The 26,802-nt window shown below is 35.0% G+C and overlaps 3 protein-coding genes across 10 annotated transcripts; all 3 read right to left on the bottom strand.

The window, feature by feature from the left end:
• Positions 1-1,651: 1,651 nt before the first annotated feature.
• On the bottom strand, positions 1,652-25,294 carry LOC146946429 (F-box/FBD/LRR-repeat protein At1g13570-like). Of its 4 annotated transcripts, none has more exons than XR_015026746.1 (4): positions 5,244-6,204; positions 3,805-4,675; positions 2,642-3,628; positions 1,652-2,434 (listed from the first exon to the last, which is right to left on the bottom strand). XR_015026746.1 is itself a non-coding variant. In XM_085744517.1 (4 exons), exons 1-4 carry the CDS (start codon positions 25,192-25,194, stop codon positions 2,141-2,143), a joined length of 1,329 nt encoding a protein of 442 aa, XP_085600643.1. In that variant the 5' UTR covers positions 25,195-25,294; the 3' UTR covers positions 1,652-2,140. The 4 variants fall into 4 exon arrangements, 3 of the variants coding, with proteins under 3 accessions (XP_085600643.1, XP_085600644.1, XP_085600642.1); XM_085744517.1 differs by lacking the exon at positions 5,244-6,204 and adding an exon at positions 25,187-25,294 and having other exon boundaries at positions 3,473-3,628; XM_085744518.1 differs by lacking the exon at positions 5,244-6,204 and adding an exon at positions 10,044-10,182 and having other exon boundaries at positions 3,473-3,628; positions 3,805-4,643.
• LOC146946430 (F-box/FBD/LRR-repeat protein At1g13570-like) lies at positions 2,174-25,294 on the bottom strand. 4 transcript variants are annotated; one of them, XR_015026747.1, is made up of 7 exons: positions 25,187-25,294; positions 8,307-9,171; positions 7,972-8,127; positions 6,589-6,900; positions 3,805-4,675; positions 3,473-3,628; positions 2,174-2,434 (listed from the first exon to the last, which is right to left on the bottom strand). XR_015026747.1 is itself a non-coding variant. In XM_085744521.1 (4 exons), the coding sequence occupies exons 1-4, from the start codon at positions 25,192-25,194 to the stop codon at positions 6,610-6,612; spliced, it is 1,320 nt and encodes a 439-aa protein (XP_085600647.1). In that variant the 5' UTR covers positions 25,195-25,294; the 3' UTR covers positions 6,341-6,609. The 4 variants fall into 4 exon arrangements, 1 of the variants encoding a protein (XP_085600647.1); XR_015026748.1 differs by lacking the exon at positions 25,187-25,294 and adding an exon at positions 10,044-10,183; XR_015026749.1 differs by lacking the exons at positions 2,174-2,434; positions 3,473-3,628; positions 3,805-4,675; positions 25,187-25,294 and adding an exon at positions 10,044-10,164 and having other exon boundaries at positions 6,341-6,900; positions 7,110-8,127.
• LOC146946428 (F-box/FBD/LRR-repeat protein At1g13570-like) lies at positions 20,534-25,326 on the bottom strand. Of its 2 annotated transcripts, XM_085744520.1 has the most exons (5): positions 25,187-25,323; positions 24,913-24,985; positions 23,560-24,424; positions 23,214-23,369; positions 20,534-21,117 (listed from the first exon to the last, which is right to left on the bottom strand). In XM_085744520.1, exons 2-5 carry the CDS (start codon positions 24,918-24,920, stop codon positions 20,827-20,829), a joined length of 1,320 nt encoding a protein of 439 aa, XP_085600646.1. In that variant the 5' UTR covers positions 24,921-24,985; positions 25,187-25,323; the 3' UTR covers positions 20,534-20,826. The 2 variants fall into 2 exon arrangements, with proteins under 2 accessions (XP_085600646.1, XP_085600645.1); XM_085744519.1 differs by lacking the exon at positions 24,913-24,985 and having other exon boundaries at positions 25,187-25,326.
• Positions 25,327-26,802: the final 1,476 nt, after the last annotated feature.

Here is a 26,802-nt window from a genome sequence, read left to right as displayed (position 1 = left end):
GTCCCAAGACCCGGCGGGGATAGAAAGTTCACCCCAGACCTGCCCCCAACGGGGACGGGTTTCCCCGGCCCCGCCCCCACCCCCGGTTTCCTTCAACACCTGCAACTTTTGATGACAGCAAAATTTATTAAAACTACATCACATCACAAGAAGTACATGAGATGAGATACAACACCAATAGTACAAACAGCCATGCGGCAATCAAACCAAAGCTAAACAGTCCAAAAGCCAACAAGCTACGGAAAACAAAAGAACATAAAGCAAACATAATACATAAAAACCACACCAGTGGGAAAAACTACACAAAAACAGAACTGAAACATCACATCACATAAGAATCTAATTATTAGTATTAGATTGATTTAGTACCGAGTAGCAGAAAACCAACTGGATTACTTGAGATTAATTAATACATATACGGGTGCGGGCGGGGGTGGGTGCGGGGCGGGGGTGAGTATCCCCCGGCCCCGCATTAAACCTACGGGGATTCCCCGGACCCGCACCCGGACCCAGTTAATTCGGCTTTTCCCCGTTAAAATCGGGGCGGAGGCGGGTGGGACCCGACGGGGGTGGGTTGTGTTGCCATGTCTAGTTTAGATACATCAATATAAGTCATCGTGAGCTTAACTCAATTGATAGAGATAATGCATAATATATGCAAGATCTGGGGTTCAAACCTCGATCACAGCAAAAAGAAAAAGATACTCAATATAAAAGGAATTTTTTATTACCTGAATGTAGACTCCGTTAGTCACATTAGTCCTTGAAATTGACCAACAGAGTCTACATTCAGGGACTGCTTTGCAATTTCTCAGCATTCAGGGACTAAAGTGACTACTTATTTCCCATCCAAGGACTAAAGTGACTAATTCCCCCATTTCAAAATATGTGAAATGATAAAATTCAAATCTCTGAAAGAGACCAGGGAATAAGGTGTGAACAGGATAAAACATTGCCCATCACAAAATTATTACTGCACAATAAGCTTAACATGAAGCGTGAAGGATAAGATTAATACCAATGGTTAGTCTCAAATAATCTATCGTGATGACTTTTCTATCTCAAAGAAAACCATCATAACGGATTAAACTTAGACAACTTTTAGGAGCTCAATCCATATTATCTTTGATCACAGTTTCAAAAGGTAGAGACAAGAAGATGAATCAATAATAACATTAGTAGCTGCAAAAGGACAATAACAAAACAGATGCTGCCAATATTGAAACCATATAGCAGCCTCAGGACCAAATATTGTCATAAGTTTTTTTTTTTCACAAACCAAAATGATATATATTAATAACAACGATGATCCACCCTGCACAAGGTGTGCTAAAAATGAATCATCGAATAAAATTTACAAAGATCAGGTGCCAAATAAAGAAAGGCACCATCGTTAACAATCCAAAAATAAATTACCGGCTAACACCCATACACAGTAGCGGGTGTTTCCACAAATCGTAATAACTGTAAACAAAGGATGATTGCTTAGCTTTCACCCACAAGAAAGAAGTAATCTTGATTTTTTCAATGAGAACACAATGATGTGAGGCCGCATTTTTAAGTTGCCAACTTATTATGAAAAGGTAAAATAGATTACGGAACACAATTGTACCAAATGGTCCTACACCATGAAATAGTTGGAGCCTATAGGTGAGGAAAAGAGTAAGCATCGTTGAGCGAAAGAAAATCAAAATCCGAGTGCTGCCACATCGTTTGGTCACAACATTAACGAATGTACTTTTGATGTAACTCTGTAGTAATAAAAAGGAAGTGTTTGCAATAACACTTCCCAAATATTCTAACAATTATATAAAAAGAACTCTCTTTTGGATAATACACACATAGAGGATATGACTTGCAACACAAGCAATTAAGTTTAGAGTGATTAGTTGCAACGTAGTGTTTTCCTACCATTATAGTTTACCGTACTCTAGCATTCTTGTATAAAATAGTCATTGTACCTTCAGTTCCAAGAAATAAGAAAATCATATTCTACATCCATTTTCACCTTCTTAATACTCTACATAAAACGTCTAATATTTCATAATTGGTTTCACGTGCATTGGAAACATTAGAACAAAGAAAATTAGAAAAGGAAATCAAACTCGTAGGGAAAATTTTAGATGAATAAGAAACATTATCAAGAATCCTTTGCATTGTAAATAACTTCGGCTTGTCCAGATGCTCTCCTGAACCGGATTAGTTCTGTTATCAACTCCGGTTTGACGTTTTCAACAGGCTTCACAATCATCTTTTCGAGCACAGGTGAACAGTGAAGTAGAAATCTGATAAAATCTAATTCAGATTTGGTACCAGAGATGTCTTGTATCTTCACAAGTTGCAGTTTGAGGGGCATGTCTGATCTCGAAAAGATATCTTCCCAAGTACTATAGGAGGTGTGTGTTAAAAGGTCAGTCTTCTCCTCAAGTTGTGCCTACGTGCAATTGTTACAAATTCATGGTTCAGCAGAGGTAAAATGTCATATGCATATGAGAGATATATAGCATAGCAAAATTCCGAGGAAACATGTCAAGGAATTCAAAAGAAAAAATTTGTATTAAAAAAAATATTAGTTAAACTTTTAAGAAATTGAATGTACAAATTTTAAAACAATATTTGGTCAAAAAAATATTGTAGCTACCTCCTTCCTATAATCAAATCTCTAATGCATTACATCCACAGTTTGCACATTTCCAATATACTCCTGGTGCTTGATCGGTCAAATAGTTTATAGCGTATACCATTGTTCCTTAGTTGAAACTTGAAACCAAATCTGCTTTATCCCTCTATTCTCCTCCTAGCCATAGTTTTTTACACCCCCCACCCCCCGCTGCCAACACAGTCGAACCAGAAACAACATACAACACCCAACACTTTGTTTCCTATCATAGAATTGTCGATGCCTTTGCCAAACAAACCAAGATAAACTGAGATGCTCAGGACTTGGTCTATACAATATGCCATCTTCATCTAACCCCTACCCATTTCCATATACTTTCACCAAGCCTACACAATATACGCCATACTACTGTTTTCTCTTACCACCAATTCGGATAGGCTCACCAGCCTGCATCCACCCCATCAATGCTAGTAGATGACAGCAGATGAAAAAACATTCTCAGATACCATATTTTATGTTTCCACTCACCCCTTCTGTATTATCTCAGTTGATATTCACTCACAAACATGTAAGTAGATTTCGAAGCAACCCAATTTCGAATGTAACCAAGTCCAAGCCATCGTTTTTGAATATTCATCAATTCTGTTAACAATTGTAACTCACACGTACTAGTGTAGAATTCTGTTTCCAAGGCTAGAGACTAGACAAATGCTTAAAGCAAAAAAGATATGCACATTCTAGAGCTTAATAACTATACATAATACTAAAACAAACAGAATGTGCAAGTAAAACAAGAAATCAGAAAGGAAAGCAAAGAAAAGTCAAGGCAAGACAAGGTAAAGGATTACTCACAAACATTCCAAATTTTTGAAGATTAGGCGAGCTTTTGAGCAAGCAAAGAACAACCGAAATTTCCGTCAAGTCGTTGAAGTTTAAGCGTATGGAAAGAGATGTTAGATTAATACAAGGGGTAGGAAGCTTTACTGGCACAACACCTGCAGCCAAATACTGAAACAAAACAGAAGAGTGACTCTAAATCAGAATATAATGTTTCTAATAGTTACAGATCAAGAGTTGTATATACGGATTTTGGTTCATTACTAAATTGTAGGGGGAAACATAAACAGCATTAGGTGAGTCACTTATACAGTCAAATTCAACATTCATATGCTTGAGCAGTATACCTTTATAAAATAGGAAGTAATCAGTAGGCCCTGGATGTTGGGTAGATGATCGAAAAAATTTAGCAAGTTGCTAGAGCATCCATGTAACATACTTTGACCGGTTTCAGAGTTCAAATAGGAAATTAAATTAACAAACATCTTAACTAATTGGGAAGTGTTGTCAAAGCTAATACCCTCAAAATTACCCTCGATTTGAACATATTTGATATTTGGTGCATGAATATTAATTTGAGTGAATCCATCAAAATCTGCCAAAATCAATTTTTCAAGCAAAGGGGAGCCAGATATCAAGTTTTCAAAAGCATCTTGAGCCACTGTAACTTGTTGCAATTCAAGACTTTTCAAGTTCTTGAAGCCTTCAAAGAACGTTGGAGGTTTAAGCGAACAACAATACAAATTTAAATGATGTAAACTTTGACAAGAGAATAAGCACCAAGGTATGTTATACTTATAGCGTTGCTCGAACCAAATGTCCAGCTCAAGATTTTTAATAAACCTACTTGTTAGATGAAGAATCCACCGATCAATATCAGCCATAGAGTTCATACCAATGAGATCACAACCGGAATCAGAGATCACAAACTTGTTGATTGGCCCAGAATGAAGTAAAAGTACATGGTCAATAGTCCTCACAAACTTGTTCTCGATAACAGAAGGGTCTTGGGAAACTGCAGCAGATACACATTGTTTATCGAACACAAGATCCGGTTGTGTGGCCCATTTCTTTCTCCAATAGTTAGATAAAACGCTTGTTCTCCCTGCTTCCTTGATTGACAAGCGTGAAAGAATATGGTCTATTATATGATCTGGTAAGCAACTAATTCTATCGGACTCCATGTCTGTCATTTTCAAGCTTCGACGGTTTTCTTCGCTTTAGATAGAAATATTCAAATTCAATGAAATGGTATATGCAAGTATCAAAAAACAAAATAGGTTAGTATCTCAAATATGCATACAAGAATCATAGCCAAGTCCACTGAGAGAATCTTGAGACTCAAACTAATGTAACTCCTTAAATACAAAATAGCACAGTTAGTTACTCTAATGAATTCAAAATTATAAGTATCATAATTAATGTATAAAGAATGGTTTAATATATTGTCATAATTTTGGATAAGCACAGTAAAATGTTTTGTGATAATGGTTAGTTAGTTTAACTATATACCTTATCATACATGATTTCCCCTTATGCCTCTGTAAGGGTCATATCACTTTTATAATCTAACTCCATTTCATATATGAAATTTAGAAAGTGAATTAACGGTGCAATAGAAGAAGTAAGCATAATTATGAAGTGTATAGTTGGAAGAGACATTTCAACAAACAGTTAATGGGCATTCACCGTAAAGACATAAGCCAAATTTATTGAATAAAAGCAATTACTAGATTCAAAGGGGTTTTGAAGAGTGAGAAAAATTTGAAGAAGAAGAATAACCAACCTGATCATGTATGTGTTATGCATGTGTTACGTGTAAGAGTCAGGATATCTTCTTCGCATTTCGCATATTTTTCCTTTTGTTTTGTTTCATTTTTTATTTATGTAGTCATTACTCCCACTGACATTGTCACACGTACCAATTCACAATTTTGATCTTAATTAACTTTATTAATCTATCTCTTAGAAAAAATTATAAAAATTTCATGTTTAGAAAATATTAATCGAGACGAATTCAACGACATCTTATATATGATATTATTTATCTTTTTATATTATTAGAAAAATACTGTCAAAATATGTTATATCAATAATGCATATTTTCAAATATGTCATCTATTGTAGGACGGAGGGAAATTTTGTTTTTCTTCATTTCTTTTATTCTTGGAATGCTTTAATCCAAAATATAACAACACATTTAATTTATAGAATTTAAACATTCCCGTGAACTTAGCTCAGTTGGTAGGAATATTTCATATTATATGTAAGAGTCGGGGTTCGAACCACGGACACTTCGGTATTTAATTGTGTGAGCTCTAACCACTAGACGACAAAAAAAAATGTGTTATCGTTCTTCTCTTATTACTGTGGTTTGTTTTCATTTTTTAACGTAAAACACTCCTTACGACCTGTCCAAAATTCAAATCTTGTTACATTGTGCCATATTTCAAATCAAGTTGCTTGAGTTCATCGTTTTAAAAATTAAGGAACTCTTTACTGCACCAATAAGCTTAAAATGAAGGATAAGATTAATGCCATGGTTCTATCTCAAAAAATACCATCATACCCGATTAAACTTAGACAATTTTAGGAGCTCAATCCATATTATCTTTGATCACATCACAGCTTCAAAAGGGAGAGACAAGAACAATAGCAAAACAGATACTGCCAATATTGAAACCATATAGCAGCCTCAGGACCAAATATTGTCATATGTTGCCAACTTGTTATGAAAATTTGGAAAAAGTAAAATAGATTTAGATTACGGAACACAATTGTACCAAATGGTCCTAAAAAATGAAATAGTTGGAGCCTATAGGTGAGGGAAAGAGTAAGTATCGTTGAACAAAAGAAAATCAAAATCCAAGTGCTGCCACATCATTTGGTCACAACATTAACGACTGTACTTTTGATGCAAGGCTGTAGGAATAAAAGGAAGGGTCTGCAATAACACATCCCAAATATTCTAACAATTATATAAAAAGAACTCTCTTTTGGATAATACACACATAGAGGACATGACTTGCATCACAAGAAATTAAGTTTAGAGTGATTAGTTGCAACGTAGTGTTTTCCTACCATTATAGTTTACTGTACTCTAGCATTGTTGTATAAAATACTCATTGTACCTTCAGTTCCAAGTAACATTATCAAGAATCCTTTGCATTGTAAATAACTTCGGCTTGTCCGGATGCTCTCCTGAACCGGATTAGTTCTGTTATCAACTCCGGTTTGACGTTTTCAACAGACTTCACAATCATCTTTTCGAGCACAGGTGAATAGAGAAGTAGAAATCTGATAAAATCTAATTCAGATTTGGTACCAGAGATGTCTTGTATCTTCACATGTTGCAATTTGAGGAGCATATCTGGCTTCGAAAAGATATCCTCCCAACAATAGGAGGTGTGTGTTAAAAGGTCAGTCTTCTCCTCAAGTCGTGCCTACATGCAATTGTTACAAATTCATGGTTCAGCAGAGGTAAAATGTCATATGCATATGAGAGATATATAGCATAGCAAAATTCCGAGGAAACATGTCAAGGAATTCAAAAGAAAAAAATTTGTATTAAAAAAAAATATTATTTAAACTTTTAAGAAATTGAATGTACAAATTTTAAAACAATATTTGGTCAAAAAAATATTGTAGCCACCTCCTTCCTATAATCAAATCTCTAATGCATTACATCCACAGTCTGCACATTTCCAATATACTCCTGGTGCTTGATCGGTCAAATAGTTTATAGTGTATAACATTGTTCCTTAGTTGAAACTTGAAACCAAATCTGCTTTATCCCTCTATTCTCCTCCTAGCCATAGTTTTTTACACCCCCTGCTGCCAACACAGCCAAACCAGAAACAACATACAACACCCAACATATCTCTTTGTTTCCTATCATAGTATCATAGAATTGTTCATGCCTTTGCCAAACAAACCAAGATATACTGAGATGCTCAAGAGTTGGTCTATACAATATGCCATCTTCATCTAACCCCTACCCATTTCCATATACTTTTACCAAGCCTACACACAATATACGTCACACTACTGTTTTCTCTTACCACCAATTCGGATAGGCTCACCAGCCTGCATCCCCGCCCTATCAATGCCAGTAGATGACAGCAGATGAAAAGACATTCTCAGATACCATACTTTACGTTTCCACTCACCCCTTCTGTATTATCTCAGTTGATATTTACTTGATTCACCCCATCACTCACAAACATGTAAGTAGAGTTCGAAGCAACCCAATTTCGAATGTAACCAAGTCCAAGCCATCGTTTTTGAATATTCATAAATTCTGTTAACAATTGTAACTCACACGTAATAGTGTTGAATTCTGTTTCCAAGACTAGAGACTAGCAAATGCTTAAAGCAAAAAAGATATGCAAATTTTAGAGCTTAATAACTATACATAATACTAAAACAAACAGAATATGCAAGTAAAACCAGAAATCAGAAAGGAAAGCAAAGCAAAGCAAGGTCAAGACAAGACAAGGTAAAGGATTACTCACAAACATTCCGAACTTTTGAAGATTAGGCGAGCTTTTGAGCAAACAAAGAGCGACCGAAATTTCCGTCAAATCGTTGAAGTTTAGGCGTATGGTAAGAGATGTTAGATTAATACAAGGTGTAGGAAGCTTTACTGGCACAACACCTGCAGCCAAATACTGAAGCAAAACAGAAGAGTGACTCTATATCAGAATATAATGTTTCTAATACTTACAGATCAAGAGTTGCATACACGTGATTTTGGTTTATTATTAAATTGTAGGGGGAAACATAAACAGCATTAGGTGAGTCACTTATACAGTCAAATTCAACATTCATATGCTTGAGAGCAGTATACCTTTATAAAATAGGAAGTAATCAGTAGGCTCTGGATGTTGGGTAGATGATCGAAAAATTTTAGCAAGTTGCTAGAGCATCCATGTAACATACTTTGACCGGTTTCCGAGTTCAAATAGGAACGTAAATCAACAATCACCTTAGCTAATTGGGAAGTGTTGTCAAAGCTAATACCCTCAAAATTACCCCTGATTTGAACATACTTGATATTTGTTGCATGAATATTAATTTGAGTGAATCCATCAACTTTTATCAAAAACAATTTTTCAAGCAAGGGGGAGCCAGATATCAAGTTTTCAAAAGCATCTTGAGCCACCGTAACTTTTTCCAATTCAAGACTTTTCAAGTTCTTGAAGCCTTCAAACATCGTTGGAGGCTTAAGCGAACAACAATACAAATTTAAATGATGTAAACTTTGACAAGAGAATAAGCACCAAGGTATGTTATAGCGTTGCTCGAACCAAATGTCGAGCTCAAGATTTTTAATAGACCTTCTTGTTAGATGAAGAATCCACCGATCAATATCAGCCATAGAGTTCACACCAATGAGATCACAACCGGAATCAGAGATCTTAAACTTGTTGATTGGCCCAGAATGAAGTAAAAGTACATGGTCAATAGTCCTAACAAACTTGTTCTCGATAACAGAAGGGTCTTGGGAAACTGCAGCAGATACACATTGTTTATCGAACACAAGATCCGGTTGTGTGGACCATTTCTTTCTCCAATAGTTAGATAAAACACTTGTTCTCCCTGCTTCCTTGATTGACAAGCGTGAAAGAATATGGTCTATTATATGATCTGGTAAGCAACTGATTCTATCGGACTCCATGTTTGTCATTTTTAAGCTTTGACGGTTTTCTTCGCTTTAGATAGAAATATTCAAATTCAATGAAATGGTATATGCAAGAATCAAAAAACAAAATAGGTTAGTATATATATGCATCTGAAGTATACATACAAGAATCATAGCAAGGTCCACTGAGAGAACCTTGAGACTCAAACTAATGCTATGAAGCACGAGACTCCTCGAATAAACCGTGTCCCAGTGTCGGACACGGACACAACACGTGTCTGACACCGACACATAATTACACTAAATTGTATGATATTTTTAAATCGGCGTGTCAGTGTCTGTGTCGTGTCCGTATCCATGCTTCATAGAATTAATGTAACTCGTTAAATAAAAAATAGCACAGTTATTTACTCTAATGAATTCAAAATTATAAGTATTATGATTAATGTATAAAGAATGGTTTATATATTGTCATAATTTTGGATAAGCACATTAAAATGTTGTGATAATGGCTATGTAGCATGGATACGGATACGGACACGAAACGGACACCCTGACACCGCTAATAATTTGAGAAAATTACATAATTCAGTGTAATTACAAGTGTCGGTATCGTGTCGGTGTCAGACACACGTGTCTGACACCGGGACACGCCTAATCCGAGGAATGTTCGTGCTTTCATAGGATAATGGTATAAGGGTAGGTTTCAAGCTATGAAGCACCACAACACTGACACATGGACACCTATAATAATTTGAGAAAAATCGAATTAATTGAATGTAATGATGTGTTGGTGTCAGTGTCAGACATACTATACATATGCTAGATTTGAGGTGTCCGAATTAATTGAACGATTCACATAATCTATGAAATTGATTGCAACAAACAACAACAAAATTAAATTGAATAAAACAAAAATGAAGTGGAAATGAAAGAACTAACCAAAGTGAAAATGAATTCGGAAACAGTGTCGAAGAGCGTCAAAAGGGTTTTACTCGAAAGGGTTTAGGGATCAGAAATTACTTGACGTTTGTGTTGCGAGTTCAAATCCTTCACTTGCTCCGGTTTTTATCATTTTGTCTTATTTGTTTATATGTTTATTCTTCACTTGCTTTTTAAGCTCCGGTTATTATTTGTTTATCCACTTTAATTTCCGTTATTTTGTTGAAATTCAAATTTTAAGAAACAAAAAAGTTAATTATCTAATTATTTTAATACATTTTGTTAATTCTCAAAAAGTTTTTTTTTTGGTAGTGAATTCTCAAAGAGTTAATTATAGTATTAAGGAAAACTCAATTTTAAAAAAAACACTCAATTTTGAAAGTATGAAAATAATCTTTTATTTCATAAAATTTAGGCAAAATTACTCATTGTTTATCGGTGTTTTTGATAAACAAGAAAGCTAGTTTTAAGAGTTGTTTGCAGGATCAAACTAGTAATCCTCGAATATGTTGTGCATTATTTCTAGAAAACTTTGAATGTTCATGGTGTTTGTGGTTTTTTATATGAAAAAGATGACGATAATTGGCTGAAATTAAAGCAACAGAAGACTTAGAAAAGTAAGGGCAAAGAAACTTAAAAGAAAGTAAATTGCATTGTTTTGATCAAGTAAATGGTTCATCAAATCTTTACATACATTCTCCACCTGTTTCTCTCTACGGTGGATACTTTGAGTTTGAAGAACTTTTGATAAGTGATTTGTGACCCTTTTTTCCTATGAAAAACTAGTATATATACATAAGAAAATAACTGACAGATCAACGGTCCTAAACTATATCTATTCATCAGACTTGGTTTTTATTGCTTCCACGTTTCTTGAACCTTTGATCTTGCCTCTTCAAAGAGGATTTGAATTCTTTTAGTCGAACTAAAATACTTGGAACTCTTCAAGACTTGAATGTTTGTCGAATCCTTTTATTGAACTCTTGTTCAATCAAGTTGTTCCTTAACTTGTATCTTAAAACCTTTTTCTTCGACTGCCATTTTTTCTATCGAAACAAGCACTTTGAAAATAGAGGCTAACATTTTTTCTCCTTGTTTTTTCACTCAATTCTTTAAATCCATCAATGCATTTCGCTTTCTTATCATGTACTCGCTCCGTTAAAATGAGTGTCGCTTTAGCCAATTGCACACAGATTAAGGAATGAAATAAAGTAGTCAAATGTCATAGCAATTTTACGAAATTATCCTAATCGACTATTGGTTTGTTTTTCATTAAAGAAAAAAATAATACTTTGGAAGTAGTGTAACATAGTATTAATTGAAGGGTACAATTGAAAAGAAAAAGTTATTATTGCATTGAAAACTGAAAGTGACATTCATTTTGCGACAATTTTTTTTTGCTAAAACGACACTCATTTTGAAACGGATGGAGTACCTCCTTTTCTCTTTTAGGATGAATTACTTTAAAGCTTTCATTTTGATTTTGATTATGAGCTGAATATTGGGGATTTGGTAATTGTTTGAGTAGTGGGGAAAACAGAATTAGACATAACTGAGGAATATTTTGATTACGTTATTTTTTATTAGTTTCTATTTTATTTTTTTGAGTTATTTACAAATTGTTGATTACTGCATGATTGGTGAAGAACGTGTGTTTGCTTCAATGCTATATTTTTGTTGCTTTAGGGGTGTGTTTTATGTTCTTTCTTTTTTTAACCAATGCAATTTGGAGATTTAGAAATTTGATAATAAAGCTTTTTGTGGGTTTTTGAAGATGGTGAAGAAGAACATGATGAACATATGAAGGTTTTTTTTTTTTTTTGCTGGTATCTTTTTGGGTTGAAGAATGAGAGGTTAATGATCAAGATGTACATCACTTTTTTGGATTTAATTTTTTTTTAATTAATAAGAAAATTACAAAAATTGGATTTTCATATGTGGCATGCCAACTCAGCCTTTTTTGAATAAAAAAAAATGAAAAAAGGGTTTATTTGTGCATATTTTGAAAGATAAAGGACCTGAATGACTAAAAAAGGACCTAAGTGTCACAAATAAATAAGATAATTGACCTTAGGAGTAATTTTGCCTAAAATTTAATTTAACTTTTAACAAAATAGAGTTTTGTTTCATAAAAATTACAATAACAATAATAACCAAACCTTATCATATTAAGACAATCGACTACATGGATAAAATAACATCTTAATGTTTTATCATAAATCATATTGGATCCAACTTATTAATCTTGTAAAATTTAGAATACATTTTTTTTTTCCATATAATTTGATTTAGACTTTTATTTTTTTGTAAATTTAAATGAGTAAAATATAAGGTAGCTAAAAGTGAAAAATAAAATTGTGAGTAATTTTAAAAGGGTGTTGTGGTGAGAAGACCAAGTTTTTTTTTTTTTTTTTTTATAACGAGCTATTCAGGATATGTACGAGGGAGCTTCGACTAGTGTGAGGACGCAGGATGGGGATATCATAGATTTTCCCATAACAATAGGACTGCACCAAGGGTCAACCCTAAGTCCTTGTCTTTTTTACTTTAGTTTTGGATGTACTGACGGAGCACATCCAAGAGTTAGCACCGAGATGTACGCTTTTTGCAGATGATGTAGTCTTGCTTGGCGAGTAGAGGGAGGAGTTAAATGGGAGGTAGAGACCTGAAGGCAAGCCTTAGAAGCGTATGGTTTCCGCCTGAGTAGAAGCAAGACGGAGTATATGGAATGTAACTTCAGCAAAAGGAGAAGTGGGTCTACCTTGGAGGTGAAAGTTGGAGATCATATCATACCCGAAGTTACACGGTTTAAATATCTTGGGTCCATAGTACAAAATGACGGAGAAAATCATCGTATTCAAGCTGGGTGGTTGAGATGGAGAAAAGCCTCAGGTGTTTTGTGCGATAAGAAAGTACCACTTAAGCTGAAAGGAAAGTTCTATCGGACAACAGTCATACCGGCAATGTTGTATGGTACGAAGTGTTGGGCGGTTAAGAGCCAACACGAGAGTAAAGCAGTGGCGGATCCAGGAATTTTATAGAGCCTAGACAAAATTTATCACAAATTCATATGTGACATAATATATATAAATAGTCATAAATCAAAATAAAAGAGGTGAAATACAACCTGCCAATAACGTGCTAAATAAAATTATGAGGTAAATGCCCTTTCCGTGACCTCTTTCAAATAAAAAAATTTGGAAGAATTACTTGTTCTAAAATTAGAAATACTCTCAATAACAAAATTGAAGCCTCATGTTTTCAGAGGTACACATGTTTTATAGAGGTATACTTGTTCTAAGGGCATACGAATAAAAAATTTTCAATGCTATCCAACTTAGCAGTTCCTATAAAATAAAACTTATACTACAAAGTTAGCTTTCAAGTTCAATGCCTCATACTACAAAATCTTGATCAAATTATCACCCAAGTCAGAAAGTATAGACAAAAATATATTTAAACAATTTTGCTTATCAAATAGTGCATGTCAGCATAGATCCTTAGTTTTAGGAAAACTGAACACACACTGCTTATAGGGAATACCTATAGAGAAACAGAATAATGTAATCTCCAAATTTCTTGAATTATGCATACTTCAATAAGATCACTTGATTAAAAACTCTTACTACACTAATTATTCATTATTATATACCCTCTCTAACATATATAGTGACATGTTTCCATTTGGAGAGATGGCAGCAAAATATTATTTGCAAAAATCTGAAGAACTTAATTAGAACAATGATGTGTGTTTATTCTTTATTAAAGGAGATCAAAATTAGGCTTGCAGAGTATCAATTCAACATAAAAGTTACTAGTTTATTAGAAAGAAAAAAAAGCAAAGCATGTACTGTAACATATAATATAGAGATATTAATTCTTATTCATTCATTAGCACTTGACAATATATTCTACATAACATATAGATTATAGTACCATAGCTATAATATTAATTAGAAAGGGAAATGTAGTAGATAAATCTAATTCTTCTTCTCATCCTTTTTGGACAAACAGAGAGAGGTTTCTTAAATCAACAATTCTCTTTGAAAAACAGAGAGAGGTTTCTGAAATCAACAATTCTCTTTGGACAAACAAAGAGAAGAATCAACAATTCTGAATTAGGGTTTGGGAAATCAAAATTGGGGATAATAAACAATTCTAAATTGTGGTTTGGAATTTGAATAATCAACTCATTAACCCAATAACAAATAACAAGCATCAGCAACAAAATAGAACAAATAACAAAGAAAATAACATAGAAGTAGAACAAACAAGGAAGAGAGTGGAGAGGAGAATGAATGAAAAATAGAAACAATTATGTCATTTTTTTTAGTAGGAAAAGGGCTATTGGGATGGGTTTGCTACAAAGAAAATAGAAGCGGAGCCTGGGCTAGTGCCCAGGCTAGCTGCGGGGTGGCTCCGCCCCTGGAGTAAAGTAAGTGTAGCGGAGATGAGGATGTTGCGCTGGATGAGTGGTAAGACTAGACAAGATAGGATTAGGAATGACACCATTAGAGAGAGAGTGGGGGTAGCACCTATAGTAGAAAAGTTGGTAGAAAATAGGCTTAGATGATTTGGACATGTAGAGAGAAGACTCGTAGATGCCGTTGTAAGAAGAGTAGATCAAATGAAGGAATGTCAAATTAAAAGAGATAGAGGAAGACCTAAGAAAACCATTCCAGAAAACATTAGAAAAGATTTAGAGGTCAATGAGTTGGATCCAACTATGGTTTTTGATAGAACATTATGGCGTCATTTGATCCATGTAGCCGACCCCACTTAGTGGGATAAGGCTTGGTTGTTGTTGTTGTTGTAAAGTAATCGTATATTCATATTTATAAAGAAAAAAGTGACTAAATGTAATAGTGGGATGGGACTACTTCCCTCCATTAGCCAGAGATTTGTTTGTACAATCACACATTGCACAAGGAAGGACTAAAAACAAAGTGAGTTCATATATCCAAACAACTTGTAAGGAAATTAGACAATATAATTGATCCCCAATAGTATTTTGAGCTAAGCACCCAACAACATGCTCTTTTGAGCTCGATATTATTTAAGTTTGATTCAGCATTTTTTTTGGTTTAATAGCATTTTTCGCCCCTTAACTTTCACAAAGTTGCAGTTTTGGCCTTCTAAGAAAAAAAAACTATAAAACCGCCCCCTAAGTTTTGCAACTGTAGCAGTTTTGGCCCCCCATGGCCAAAATAAAAAAATAACACGTGGCACCTCACTTAGGGTGCCACGTCAGCGTAGACCGAGTCAAATTTGGCCTTGGGGGCCAAAACTGCCACATGTGCAAAACTTAGGGGACGGTTTTGTAGTTTTTTTCTTAGGGGGCCAAAATCGCAACTTTGAGAAAGTTGGGGGGCTAAAACTGCTATTAAGCCTTTTTTTACCGCAGTTGTGCGTCTAGTGGCCATATTCCGGCAAAAATGAGAACCTAGCAATTCTTGTGCCAAAAGAACATGTGTCTAGGAAGGTTGATGCGGAAACAAACACACGCTATATCGCAAAAAGGACGATTTATTTTGGTAATTAAAAAAAGGACAAGATTGATAATGAACATCTCATGTAGTAGTACATGTGCTATGCGTGAACTTTGGGGAGGATAAAGAAGAAGACTTTTGAAAGACCGTGTATTTTCCACAACTTATCGAAGATGATGGCGATGTTGATTACATGTTTAGGTTAATGGTTGAAAATAACATTTTACGTCTTTATGTCTGATTCATTGAAGTGTAATATTTATTAACGTGTGTAATAGTGTAATGTGTTCGAATTTGTGTTCGTAATGTTAAATTTTAACGAATTTGTGTTATGTGTAATTTAACGACGAATTTGTGTAATTTGGATTGTTTATATGTCATTAAGTGTGATTAAGTGATTATGCGTGATTAACGACGAGTTTGTGTAATTTGGATCGTTTATGTATGATTATGTGATTGTGTGATTAACAACGAATTTGTGATCGATTATGTGTGATTATGTTGTTAAAATGGTGTAATTCAGATCAATTATGATTGTGTAAAGATTACGGGCCATGACTTGGTTAATAACATTTAATGTTGTCTGCTGCTATATCAGTACCTAGCGTCAGGGGCGGAGCCACCTCTTAGTGAGGGTGTGCACCTGCATCCCCTGAAATTTTAAATTTTCAACCAATTATCTTGTTTTATTTGTATCTGCACAACCTCAAATATTTATTTTGCACCTCCTCATCCACCGTTTTACCCAACTCTGCAGAGTCTGCACTGCACTAGTCCAAGCCCAATAATTTTGGTTCTCTCATCTTCTGACGCATAACATGTAACACCCATACCAGACGTATCTAGAAAGTCTAGCACGTGTGTTAAATTTAGTACTGGATACATTAAAATGTACAACAATAAAAGTTTCGAATGAATATTTATACAACAAATTGCGTTCGTACATACAATAACATAAACATCTCATCCATACATAGAAAATTACATCCTTGATATCCTAGGCATCTTGTAGTGATACGAGCGCGCACTTGTTGTAACATCCATCCGACTTCAAGCTTGCCATCCATCCTGCTTATCTGAAACAAATAAGGATTGGGATGAGACATAATGTCTCAGTGAGTTCCCCTAAATCCTAGGCTATAGGCAACCTCAAGGGGAAACCTACGGTCACCACGTGTCTACATTACAACCTGACGGTTGATTATACGTGTGTGGGGACATGCATACTTAGACGGTAGTGCATACTAGAGCCGTCATAATCTTATCCTAACTTGTTATATGCTTATCATCTATACATGTCATGGCGGTTGAGGGAACCTAAACCGCATTGCCAATTGTACACTTACATAATGAGGCCTAAACATAAAATAACATAGCATATTCATGACATGATTCTAAACCGGACGATAAGGGGAAACCTAAGATCGTCACCAGTATCATATTCCTTACTTGCTCTATTCCATGCCTTATACTTGTCCTATAGCATCTAATGCTCTTGTTCTTTAACTTATTCATGCATGGAAATAAATCTTGCATTTCATAACATAATCATAATCATAAGAAACATAATCGTAGCTAAGTTCATTCATTAGGTTAGCGTTGAACAAACAATTATTATCTTGATTCATTTTACGGATAGTCCCGGGTGGAGTAACCCCGAGATCAATCCCATACATGACCGATGTACGTACATCGGACTCCCTCGGTGTCGTGCGGGTCCCTTGCGGCTTGAACCGTTCCCCTTAGGTCGAGAACCTCCCGTATCCCCCTGGCGTGGATAACAAGAGACACGAACACCTACGTCTTGTTAATTTCAGTGACATGCGGGTCCCTTACGGCTTGAATCGTTCCCCTTAGATCGAGAACCTCTTGTATCCCCCTGATGTGGATAGCAAGAGACATGCCACCTACTTATGATAATCATAGTCTTGACGTACGTATACTTAAACATATTCATATTTGCTTGCTTATTACCTCGGACCCTTAAGTCGATCCGATTAGCGGTAAACTTAAACTTGTTCATTCCTAATCATGGTGGAGTGATAAACTAATCAAACCACAACTTATCATGCTTGCAATCCTATTCTTAATCATGTGCGAAGATAATATACTTCGCGTCATATCACTCTAGGGATACTTGCTAACTAGCTAGTTCTCGACGACTATGCCGAGGCTCTAGTTTTCCCTTTACTTATGGATAACTTACTACCCGATTCATAACATGTTTCTCTCTTATGCCATGCCTTACCAACATGCCTAATACTTGCTTTCATGATCATTATTTAGGACCTTAGTTTGAGGGGTTTACTTTTATAAAAGACTGCTTGAAGAAAACTTGAGCCGGGACATGCTAACAATACGCGAAACGAGCAAACAGTGGACGGTGCACTGTCCACTCGCCTCGCGAGTAAGCTTGCTTGCCGTGGCGAGTAACTGCTCGCAGCTGCGAGTTGGTGGCGAGCAGGACCCCCTGTTCGACCCTCTAACTCGCCGTGGCGAGTTGTGACAGTCCAGGACCCCTAAAAATGGTATTTTTGACTTAAAAACCTCAAACCAAGTGTCTCTAAGCATAATGGTTCATATTTGATCATAGGAAACATTGTAAAACATTCATTTGGCAAGTATAAACATGTTTAGTAAGCATGGCAAGAAAAGGGGCAACTAGACTAATACATAAAACCTAGAATTACATGTTATTCATAATAAACATACATGACATAATCATAATCCCAAAGGGTGGGAATTCTATCTATGGAACTCACCTAAAGATTAGCACTTGATCCCCAAGCTTTCAAGCATCACCATCATCACTTCACATCCTCAAACTTTATTTCTTGATCTTGTTCATCAATTCCATGGTACATGCTTCAACATAAGCTCCCAAAGTCCTAGCCTCTTTAACAATCACCAACCCTAGCTTCCATATTTACATCTCATGAGAAACAAAGTGAAGAGAGAGGTTGATCCAAACCCTAGAACATATAAATCCTTTCAAAGAATATCCAATCTTGGTAGAGGTTGAGACTAAACCCTTCTTGATGAAACTTCAAGCATAAACCTTCATTTGATCCTTTAGCAAACCAAACCCTAACTCTTGATTCTCTTATCTAAGGAGAAGTAAAGAAATCAACAAATCCAAGCTTCTAAGAGTTTAGGAGATCAAGAGAGAACAAGATTGGTTCACTTGCCTTGGTGGGAAGAAGCTTTGGAAGATTTGGTGAAGAGGGAAGAGATAGGCGTGGGAGAAGGGAAGAGAGAAGGAAGAGAAATGTTTTTCCCAACTTAGAGAGAGAAAGAGATGAGGATAATGGGATATTTTTGCCCCAAAACCAAATAAATATTCTTTCCTCGTGAAATTACCATATTGCCCTTGCCTCAAGCGTGTTATAAACGACTCTAATACTTTTCCCGTAAAAAGCTGACATCTCATAAAATATTTCCATTAACTCACTTTCCGTGAATTACATTTATCTGACACGGTCAACGGGTAATATACCGATACTGTTAGGCGGGATATTACATAACAGATGGCAGGCGTTGCACATCACACACCATGCAACTTTTTCCAGTTTTCTTCAATCAACGTTCTAGCTTTTACTTTTCTTACTCCCTCCGTCCCGCAATAGATGACCCATTTGAAAATTTTTAATTTTGACCTAACTTACTTTGACCGTATTTTTCTACTAATATATAGAGATAAATAATATCATATAAGATGTCATTAGATTCGTCTATAGATGAGTATTTTCAAAATATCAAATTTTCATAATTTTTTATGATATATTATTCAAGATATTTAAGCTACTTTGGCATGCGTAATAAGGTCAACTGTGTCAGGTATTATGGGAAGAATGGAGTAGTGTTTTAATTATTACTATTTTCCCTATTCTTTATATTATATTATTACTACTTCAATTTCTCCTCAACGTTAAAATAAAAATCATGTAGAATGTGTATTGCAAGTCAGGGATAAGGAGTTTACCACAAGCTTAATGTGTATCATTTGAAAAATATTAACGACATCATAATATTGATGATATTTCTCTTGTCAATTTTTTTTTGAGAGAATTTCTCTTGCTAATTTCAAGTGGTAAAATATTATAATATTTTATTTGTCTAAAAGTCATGAAAGATACAAAAAAATTATGCGCTTATTTTTTATTTTTAAAAATAGTTATTTGGTAGAGTAGGACAATTAAAAAAATTCTAAATTTTGCAGTTTAAATTAATGGTATAAGAAGAAGTCTTATTTTATCATTTTCTTTTTGAAGTTTTAAATAAGTTCTTTAAGTTGTTAATTTAATGCACATATTTAAAGTTTTTAAGTTTCAAATTGGTCCTTAAAAGGATAATAAGGATTTATTTGAAACTTACTTAAATGACTAATATGATACTTGTGTCAAATTAAAGGACTAAAAGAGGTATTTGACACACACACACACAGATATATATATATATATATATATATATATATATATATATATATATATATATATATATATATATATATATATATATATATATATATATATAAAAGTTCCCCTAAAGAAATTATTAATGAAGTTTAAGAGTCTGCACCCTCTGATCTAGGGTCCTGGATACGCCAGTGCCTAGCGTGAGTTAACTCACGTTGAATTTCAATGTGACTTAAGTCACATTGGGTTTAACACCTACGTGACTTAAGTCACGCGCTTGGGGTATTTTCGTCAGTTTGTATGAGAGTCAACAATTTTTGATAGGAGAAGAGCAATTTTCTTTGATAAAAAATTAAAAGAGCGCGCGAGAATGTTATAGAGTGAAAAAAAGTAATAGTCTTATTTATTTATTTTTCATGCTTTTTTAGCACTTCTGGTACTAGGGCTTTGTTTATGTCTTCGCTTGTCCTTGTTTGTACTCTCGGGCTTAGTCCCATATTTCAGTGTTATATATCTTATTTTTTAGCACTTCTGGTACAACTATACTTCCCTCCTGGGCCATTTAAATATGGGAGAGACAAGAAGATGAATCAATAATAACATTAGTAGCTGCAAAAGGACAATAACAAAACAGATGCTGCCAATATTGAAACCATATAAAAAGGAAGGGTCTGCAATAAGACATCCCAAATATTCTAACAATTACATAAAAAGAACTCTCTTTTGGATAATACACACATAGAGGACATGACTTGCATCACAAGAAATTAAGTTTAGAGTGATTAGGTTCAATGTAGTGTTTCCCTTCCATTATAGTTTACTGTACTCTAGCATTCTTGTATAAAATACTCATTGTACCTTCAGTTCCAAGTAACATTATCAAGAATCCTTTGCATTGTAAATAACTTCGGCTTGTCCGGATGCTCTCCTGAACCGGATTAGTTCTGTTATCAACTCCGGTTTGACGTTTTCAACAGGCTTCACAATCATCTTTTCGAGCACAGGTGAATAGTGAAGTAGAAATCTGATAAAATCTAATTCAGATTTGGTACCAGAGATGTCTTGTATCTTCACAAGTTGCAGTTTGAGGGGCATGTCCGACCCCGAAAAGATATCCTCCCAGCAATAGGAGGTGTGTGTTAAAAGGTCAGTCTTCTCCTCAAGTCGAGCCTACATGCAATTGTTATAAATTCATGGTTCAGCAGAGGTAAAATGTCATATGCATATGAGAGATATATAGCATAGCAAAATTCTGAGGAACCATGTTGTCATACCGCTAATCAAATAGCCTTGATCTCCAAAAAATGACGCGACACATGTCAATGAATTCAAAAGAAAAAATTTGTATTAAAAAAAATATTATTTAAACTTTTAAGAAATTGAATGTACAAATTTTAAAACAATATTTGGTCAAAAAAATATTGTAGCCACCTCCTTCCTATAATCAAATCTCTAATGCATTACATCCAGTCTGCACATTTCCAATATACTCCTGGTGCTTAATCGGTCAAAAAGTTTATAGTGTATACCATTGTTGCTTAGTTGAAACTTGAAACCAAATCTGCTTTATCCCTCTATTCTCCTCCTAGCCATAGTTTCTTACACCCCCCACCCCGCTCTGCCAACACAGCCGAACCAGAAACAACATACAACACCCAACATATCTCTTTGTTTCCTATCATAGAATTGTTCATGCCTTTGCCAAACAAACCAAGATGTACTGAGATGCTCAAGACTTGGTCTATACAATATGCCATCTTCATCTAACCCCTACCCATTTCCATATACTTTCACCAAGCTTACACAACATACGTCATACTATTGTTTTCTCTTGCCACCAATTCGGATAGGCTCACCAGCCTGCATCCACCCCATCAATGCTAGTAGATGACAGCAGATGAAAAGACATTCTCAGATACCATACTTTACATTTCCACTCATCCCTTCTGTATTATCCAAGGTAATCAAAACCGGACCGGACGTCAAACCGGTATACTTAGGGGTTCGAGGTTCAAAGGTCGGACCGGGGTTCAACCAGGGTTGGACCGGTAATAGTGAAATATATATTTTTTATTTTTAAATATGAAATAATACACAAAATTATATAATGTTCATATTTTACTATAAATTAGTTTTAAAAAAAATTACTTATATGATTCCTCATACTTGTTATAATTTAAAATGATATAATAATCTTTTATTAATGATAATTGTATATAAATTATCATAAATGCAATAAATTTCTCAAGTAAATGAGTCTAAAAAAAACCAAGAGTAGTGTTAATAATCGGCTAGGCTCAAAAACTTTCATTCAAATACATTAACCCTAATGACCTGCTTCTATTTTCATTGAGCGCACAATCTTCTTTCTTCTCCAATCCCGCCGCCACAACCCACTTCTCTCACATGTGTTCCATTGCTTCTCTGCCTCTCACCCCTTCAGTAACGATACACTTACTGCATCAATTAAACAGATAGTGAAGGAAGAAGCTTTGACAAGTTTCTATTTCAATTTTTCTGCTACTGCTAAACGAACAGAAAGAAGAAAAGAACGACCCTATTGTCGAACTACAGATTTCTCAAGAAAAAAAACCAACACACGGTCGGACCTCTGAAACCGGGAAAACCGCCGGTTCCCGGTTTGATAGCCGGTTTTCCGGTTCATTTCCCGGTTCAATTCAACAACGGTTTTTAAGGTCAATCGGACCGGAAACAGGACCGGTTCACGGTTCAACCGGTTGAACCGGCCGGTCCGGTTCGGTTTTGACTACCATGGTATTATCTCAGTTGATATTCACTTGAGTCACCCCATCACTCACAAACATGTAAGTAGATTTGTCATCCACTGTGCTATTGAGAATTCGAAGCAACCCAATTTCGAATGTAGCCAAGTCCAAGCCATCGTTTTGAATATTCATAAATTCTGTTAACAATCGTAACTCACATACTAGGGTTAAATTCTATTTCCAAGACTCGACACTAGATAGAGAATTCGAAGCAACCCAATTTCGAATGTAGCCAAGTCCAAGCCATCGTTTTTAATATTCATAAATTCTGTTAACAATCGTAACTCACATACTAGTGTTAAATTCTATTTCCAAGACTCAATAAACACTTAAAGCAAAAAAAAGATATGCAAATTCTAGAGCTTAATAACTTTTCATAATACTAAAACAAACATTCCGAATGTGCAAGTAAAACCAGAAATCAGAAAGGAAAGCAAAGCAAAGCAAGGTCAAGACAAGACAAGGTAAAGGATTACTCACAAACATTCCGAATTTTTGAAGATTAGGCGAGCTTTTGAGCAAACAATGAACGACCGAAATTTCCGTCAAGTCGTTGAAGTTTAGGCATATGGAAAGAGATGTTAGATTAATACAAGGTGTAGGAAGCTTTACTGGCACAACACCTGCAGCCAAATACTGAAGCAAAACAGAAGAGAGACTCTGAATCAGAATATAATGGTTCTAATACTTACAGATCAAGAGTTGCATACACGTGATTTTGGTTCATTATTAAATTGTACGGGGTTGGGCATGGGGGAAACATAAACAGCATTAGGTGAGCCACTCATACAGTCAAATTCAACATTCATATGCTTGAGCAGTATACCTTTATAAAATAGGAAATAATCAGTAGGCTCTGGATGTTGGGTAGATGATCGAAAAATTTTAGCAAGTTTCTAGAGCATCCATGCAACATACTTTGACCAGTTTCAGAGCTCAAATAGGAATGTAAATTAACAAACACCTTAGCTAATTGGGAAGTGTTGTCAAAGCTAATACCCTCAAAATTACCCTCGATTTGAACATACTTGATATTTGGTGCATGAATATTAATTTGAGTGAATCCATCAACATCTGTCAAAACCAATTTTTCAAGCAACGGGGAGCCAGATATCAAGTTTTCAAAAGCACCTTGAGCCACCGTAACTTGTTGCAATTCAAGACTTTTCAAGTTCTTGAAGCCTTCAAACATCACTGGAGGCTTAAGCGAACAACAATACAAATTTAAATGAATTAAACTTTGACAAGAGAATAAGCACCAAGGTATCTTATAGCGTTGCTCGAACCAAATGTCCAGCTCAAGATTTTTAATAGACCTACTTGTGAGATGAAGAATCCACCGATCAATATCAGCCATAGAGTTCACACCAATGAGATCACAACCGGAATCAGAGATCTTAAACTTGTTGATTGGCCCAGAATGAAGTAAAAGTACATGGTCAACAGTCCTCACAAACTTGTTCTCGATAACAGAAGGGTCTTGGGAAACTGCAGCAGAAACACATTGTTTATCGAACACAAGATCCGGTTGTGTGGACCATTTTTTCCTCCATTTGTTAGATAAAACACTTGTTCTCCCTGCTTCCTTGATTGACAAGCGTGAAAGAATATGGTCTATTATATGATCTGGAAAGCAACTAATTCTATCGGACTCCATGTCTGTCATTTTTATGCTTTGACGGTTTTCTTCGCTAAAGATAGAAATATTCAAATTCAATGAAATGGTATATGCAAGTATCAAAAAAGTAAAATAGGTTAGTATATATATGTATCTGAAGTATGCATACAAGAATTATAGCAAGGTCCACTAAGAGAACCTTGAGACTCAAACTAATGCTATTAAGCACGACACTCCTCGAATAAACCGTGTCCCAGTATCGGACACGGACACAACACGTGTCCGACACCGACATGACACTGACACATAATTACACTGAATTGTATGATTTTTTTAAATCGGCGTGTAGTGTCTGTGCCGTGTCCGTATCCATGCTTCATAGAATTAATGTAACTCGCTAAATAAAAAATAACACAGTCATTTATTCTAATGAATTCAAAAAAAATTATAAGTATTATGATTAATGTATAAAGAATGGTTTAATATATTGTCATAATTTTGGATAAGCACAACAGTAAAATGTTTTGTGATAATGGTTAGTTAGTCTGTTTAACTATATACCTTATCATACATGATTTCCCCTTATGTCCCTGTAAGGGTCATATCACTTTTATAATCTAACTCCATTTCATATCTGAAATTTAGAAAGTGAATTAACGGTGCAATAGAAGAAGTAAGCATAATTATGAAGTGTATAGTTGGAAGAGACATTTCAACAAACAGTTAATAGGCATTCACCGTAAAGACATAAACCAAATTAATTTAATAAAAGCAGTTACTAGATTCAAAAGGGTTTTGAAGAGTGAGAAAAATTTTAAGAAGAAGAAGAACCAACCTGATCATGTAATCTTCTTCAAATTGAGAGTGAGAGTTGTGATATGCATGTGTTGCGTGTAAGAGTCAGGATATCTTCTTCGACCCTTCTCCCGCCGTCTTTTCCACCTCTCTGTCTCTGTCTCGAGGTCGCATTTCGTTATTTATGTAGTCATTAATTCCTCGTCGGTCCGTGAAACAGTTGAAATTGTCAGGCATACAATTTTGATTTTAAATAACTTTGCTAATCTCTTAGAAAAAATTATAAAAAATTGATATTTTAAAAATATTTATCGAGATAAATCCAACGACATTATTTATCTTTATACATTAGTAGAAAAATATTGTCAATAGTGCATATTTTCAAATCTTACTACATTGTGTCATATTTTAAATCAAGTTGCTTGAGTTGATCGTTTTAAGAATTAGGGAACCCTTTTTTTTTTTTTTGGTAAAGCTCTTTATCTGTGAAATTAAAACATCAAACTCATTTTTGTGGAGTCCCACTTGGTTAACCCAAATATTAGGAAACCACCCTTGATATATGCCCCTTTAACTTGGAGAACAAAAAGTTATATTGGTATTTTAGACAATTTGTGCTTAGAACAAAAAGTTGTGATATAATTTAGTGAGAGAAAAATTTCAGTTTTTGTCACGTCATTTATTCGCTGGTTTAACATGTCCTTGAAACTACTTTATAATCAAATAGAATACAACTGAAGTTTTTATGTCCCTTATTTTTTTTAAACAAATCAAATGCATCTTTTGAGTTATCAAATGGGACAATTTTGAAGGTGAGAAAAACACAAGAAGGGGGGTTGAATTGTGTTTTGGAAAATTCTTCGTTTCTCCTAAAAACTGAACACACTGGTCAGAAGCTAAGTGAGACAGCTTCTGAAGTGGTAATCAGAATCTAAATGCAATGGAATAAAACAGAGAGAGAGAAGAAGAACGACACAAAGCAATTATACTGGTTCCTTCCACAATCCGGAAGTAGTCCAGTCCCCCTTGCACTTCTAAGGAGATTTCACTAAGAGTAATATCTGATTACAATTGCTCAAGCACACAAGCAAGAGACTTCCTTTGCTCAAGCACACAAGCAAGAGACTTCCTTTGCTCAAGCACACAAGCAAGAGACTTCCTTTGCTCAAGAACACAATCAAGAGACTTCTAACTAAACAAAATTACACAGAAAAGTGTTTAAGGTTGAACACTTGATATACAATCAGAGGTGCTCACAATACAAATCAGATACAGACTCAATGACTTAAGAATTTCTAAGATATGACTTTGAGACACAGAAATTCTAAGTGAATGCAGAACAATTTCAGCAGAGGTTTGGCACTTGTAATAATGTTGTGAGTTTTTCGTTCAGCATTACCAAAACTCTAAGTTTCCACTCCTTTATATAGAGGTGTGAAAGAGACGTTGTGAAATTGCCAGCACATCAAAGAGTCGTTGTTGAAGCTTGATCTTTCACCAATGATCTTTTTCCTGATTTGGTTTTTGTCCTATGAAGAACCAATTTGAAATCCATTCCTTATCCAAAGGAACATCTATGCAGGCGAAGCCGTATTCTGGAGTTGTTTTCTTGTCTTGTAGCGTGGACACAAAACAGAGTAGTGGAGAAGGTGGTTG

This window comes from Medicago sativa, chromosome 2, assembly GCF_051527215.1.
Source record: "Medicago sativa cultivar Bolivia chromosome 2, Bolivia_mono, whole genome shotgun sequence".
NCBI classification, from domain to species: Eukaryota; Viridiplantae; Streptophyta; class Magnoliopsida; order Fabales; family Fabaceae; genus Medicago; species Medicago sativa.
This window is presented reverse-complemented; position numbering and strand designations above follow the sequence as displayed.

Excerpts from the sequence above, each read along its gene's own strand:
- LOC146946429 (XM_085744516.1), bottom strand. The coding sequence starts at position 5,266 with ATGCATAACACATACATGATCAG. Across the intron at positions 3,629-3,804 it reads TTACTTCCTATTTTATAAAG|TATTTGGCTGCAGGTGTTGT; the intron begins GTATACTGCTCA and ends GTTTTGTTTCAG. Across the intron at positions 2,435-3,472 it reads TTCAAAAATTTGGAATGTTT|GCACAACTTGAGGAGAAGAC; the intron begins GTGAGTAATCCT and ends AATTGCACGTAG.
- LOC146946428 (XM_085744519.1), bottom strand. Across the intron at positions 23,370-23,559 it reads TTATTTCCTATTTTATAAAG|TATTTGGCTGCAGGTGTTGT; the intron begins GTATACTGCTCA and ends GTTTTGCTTCAG. Across the intron at positions 21,118-23,213 it reads TTCAAAAATTCGGAATGTTT|GCTCGACTTGAGGAGAAGAC; the intron begins GTGAGTAATCCT and ends AATTGCATGTAG.
- LOC146946430 (XM_085744521.1), bottom strand. Across the intron at positions 8,128-8,306 it reads TTACTTCCTATTTTATAAAG|TATTTGGCTGCAGGTGTTGT; the intron begins GTATACTGCTCT and ends GTTTTGCTTCAG. Across the intron at positions 6,901-7,971 it reads TTCAAAAGTTCGGAATGTTT|GCACGACTTGAGGAGAAGAC; the intron begins GTGAGTAATCCT and ends AATTGCATGTAG.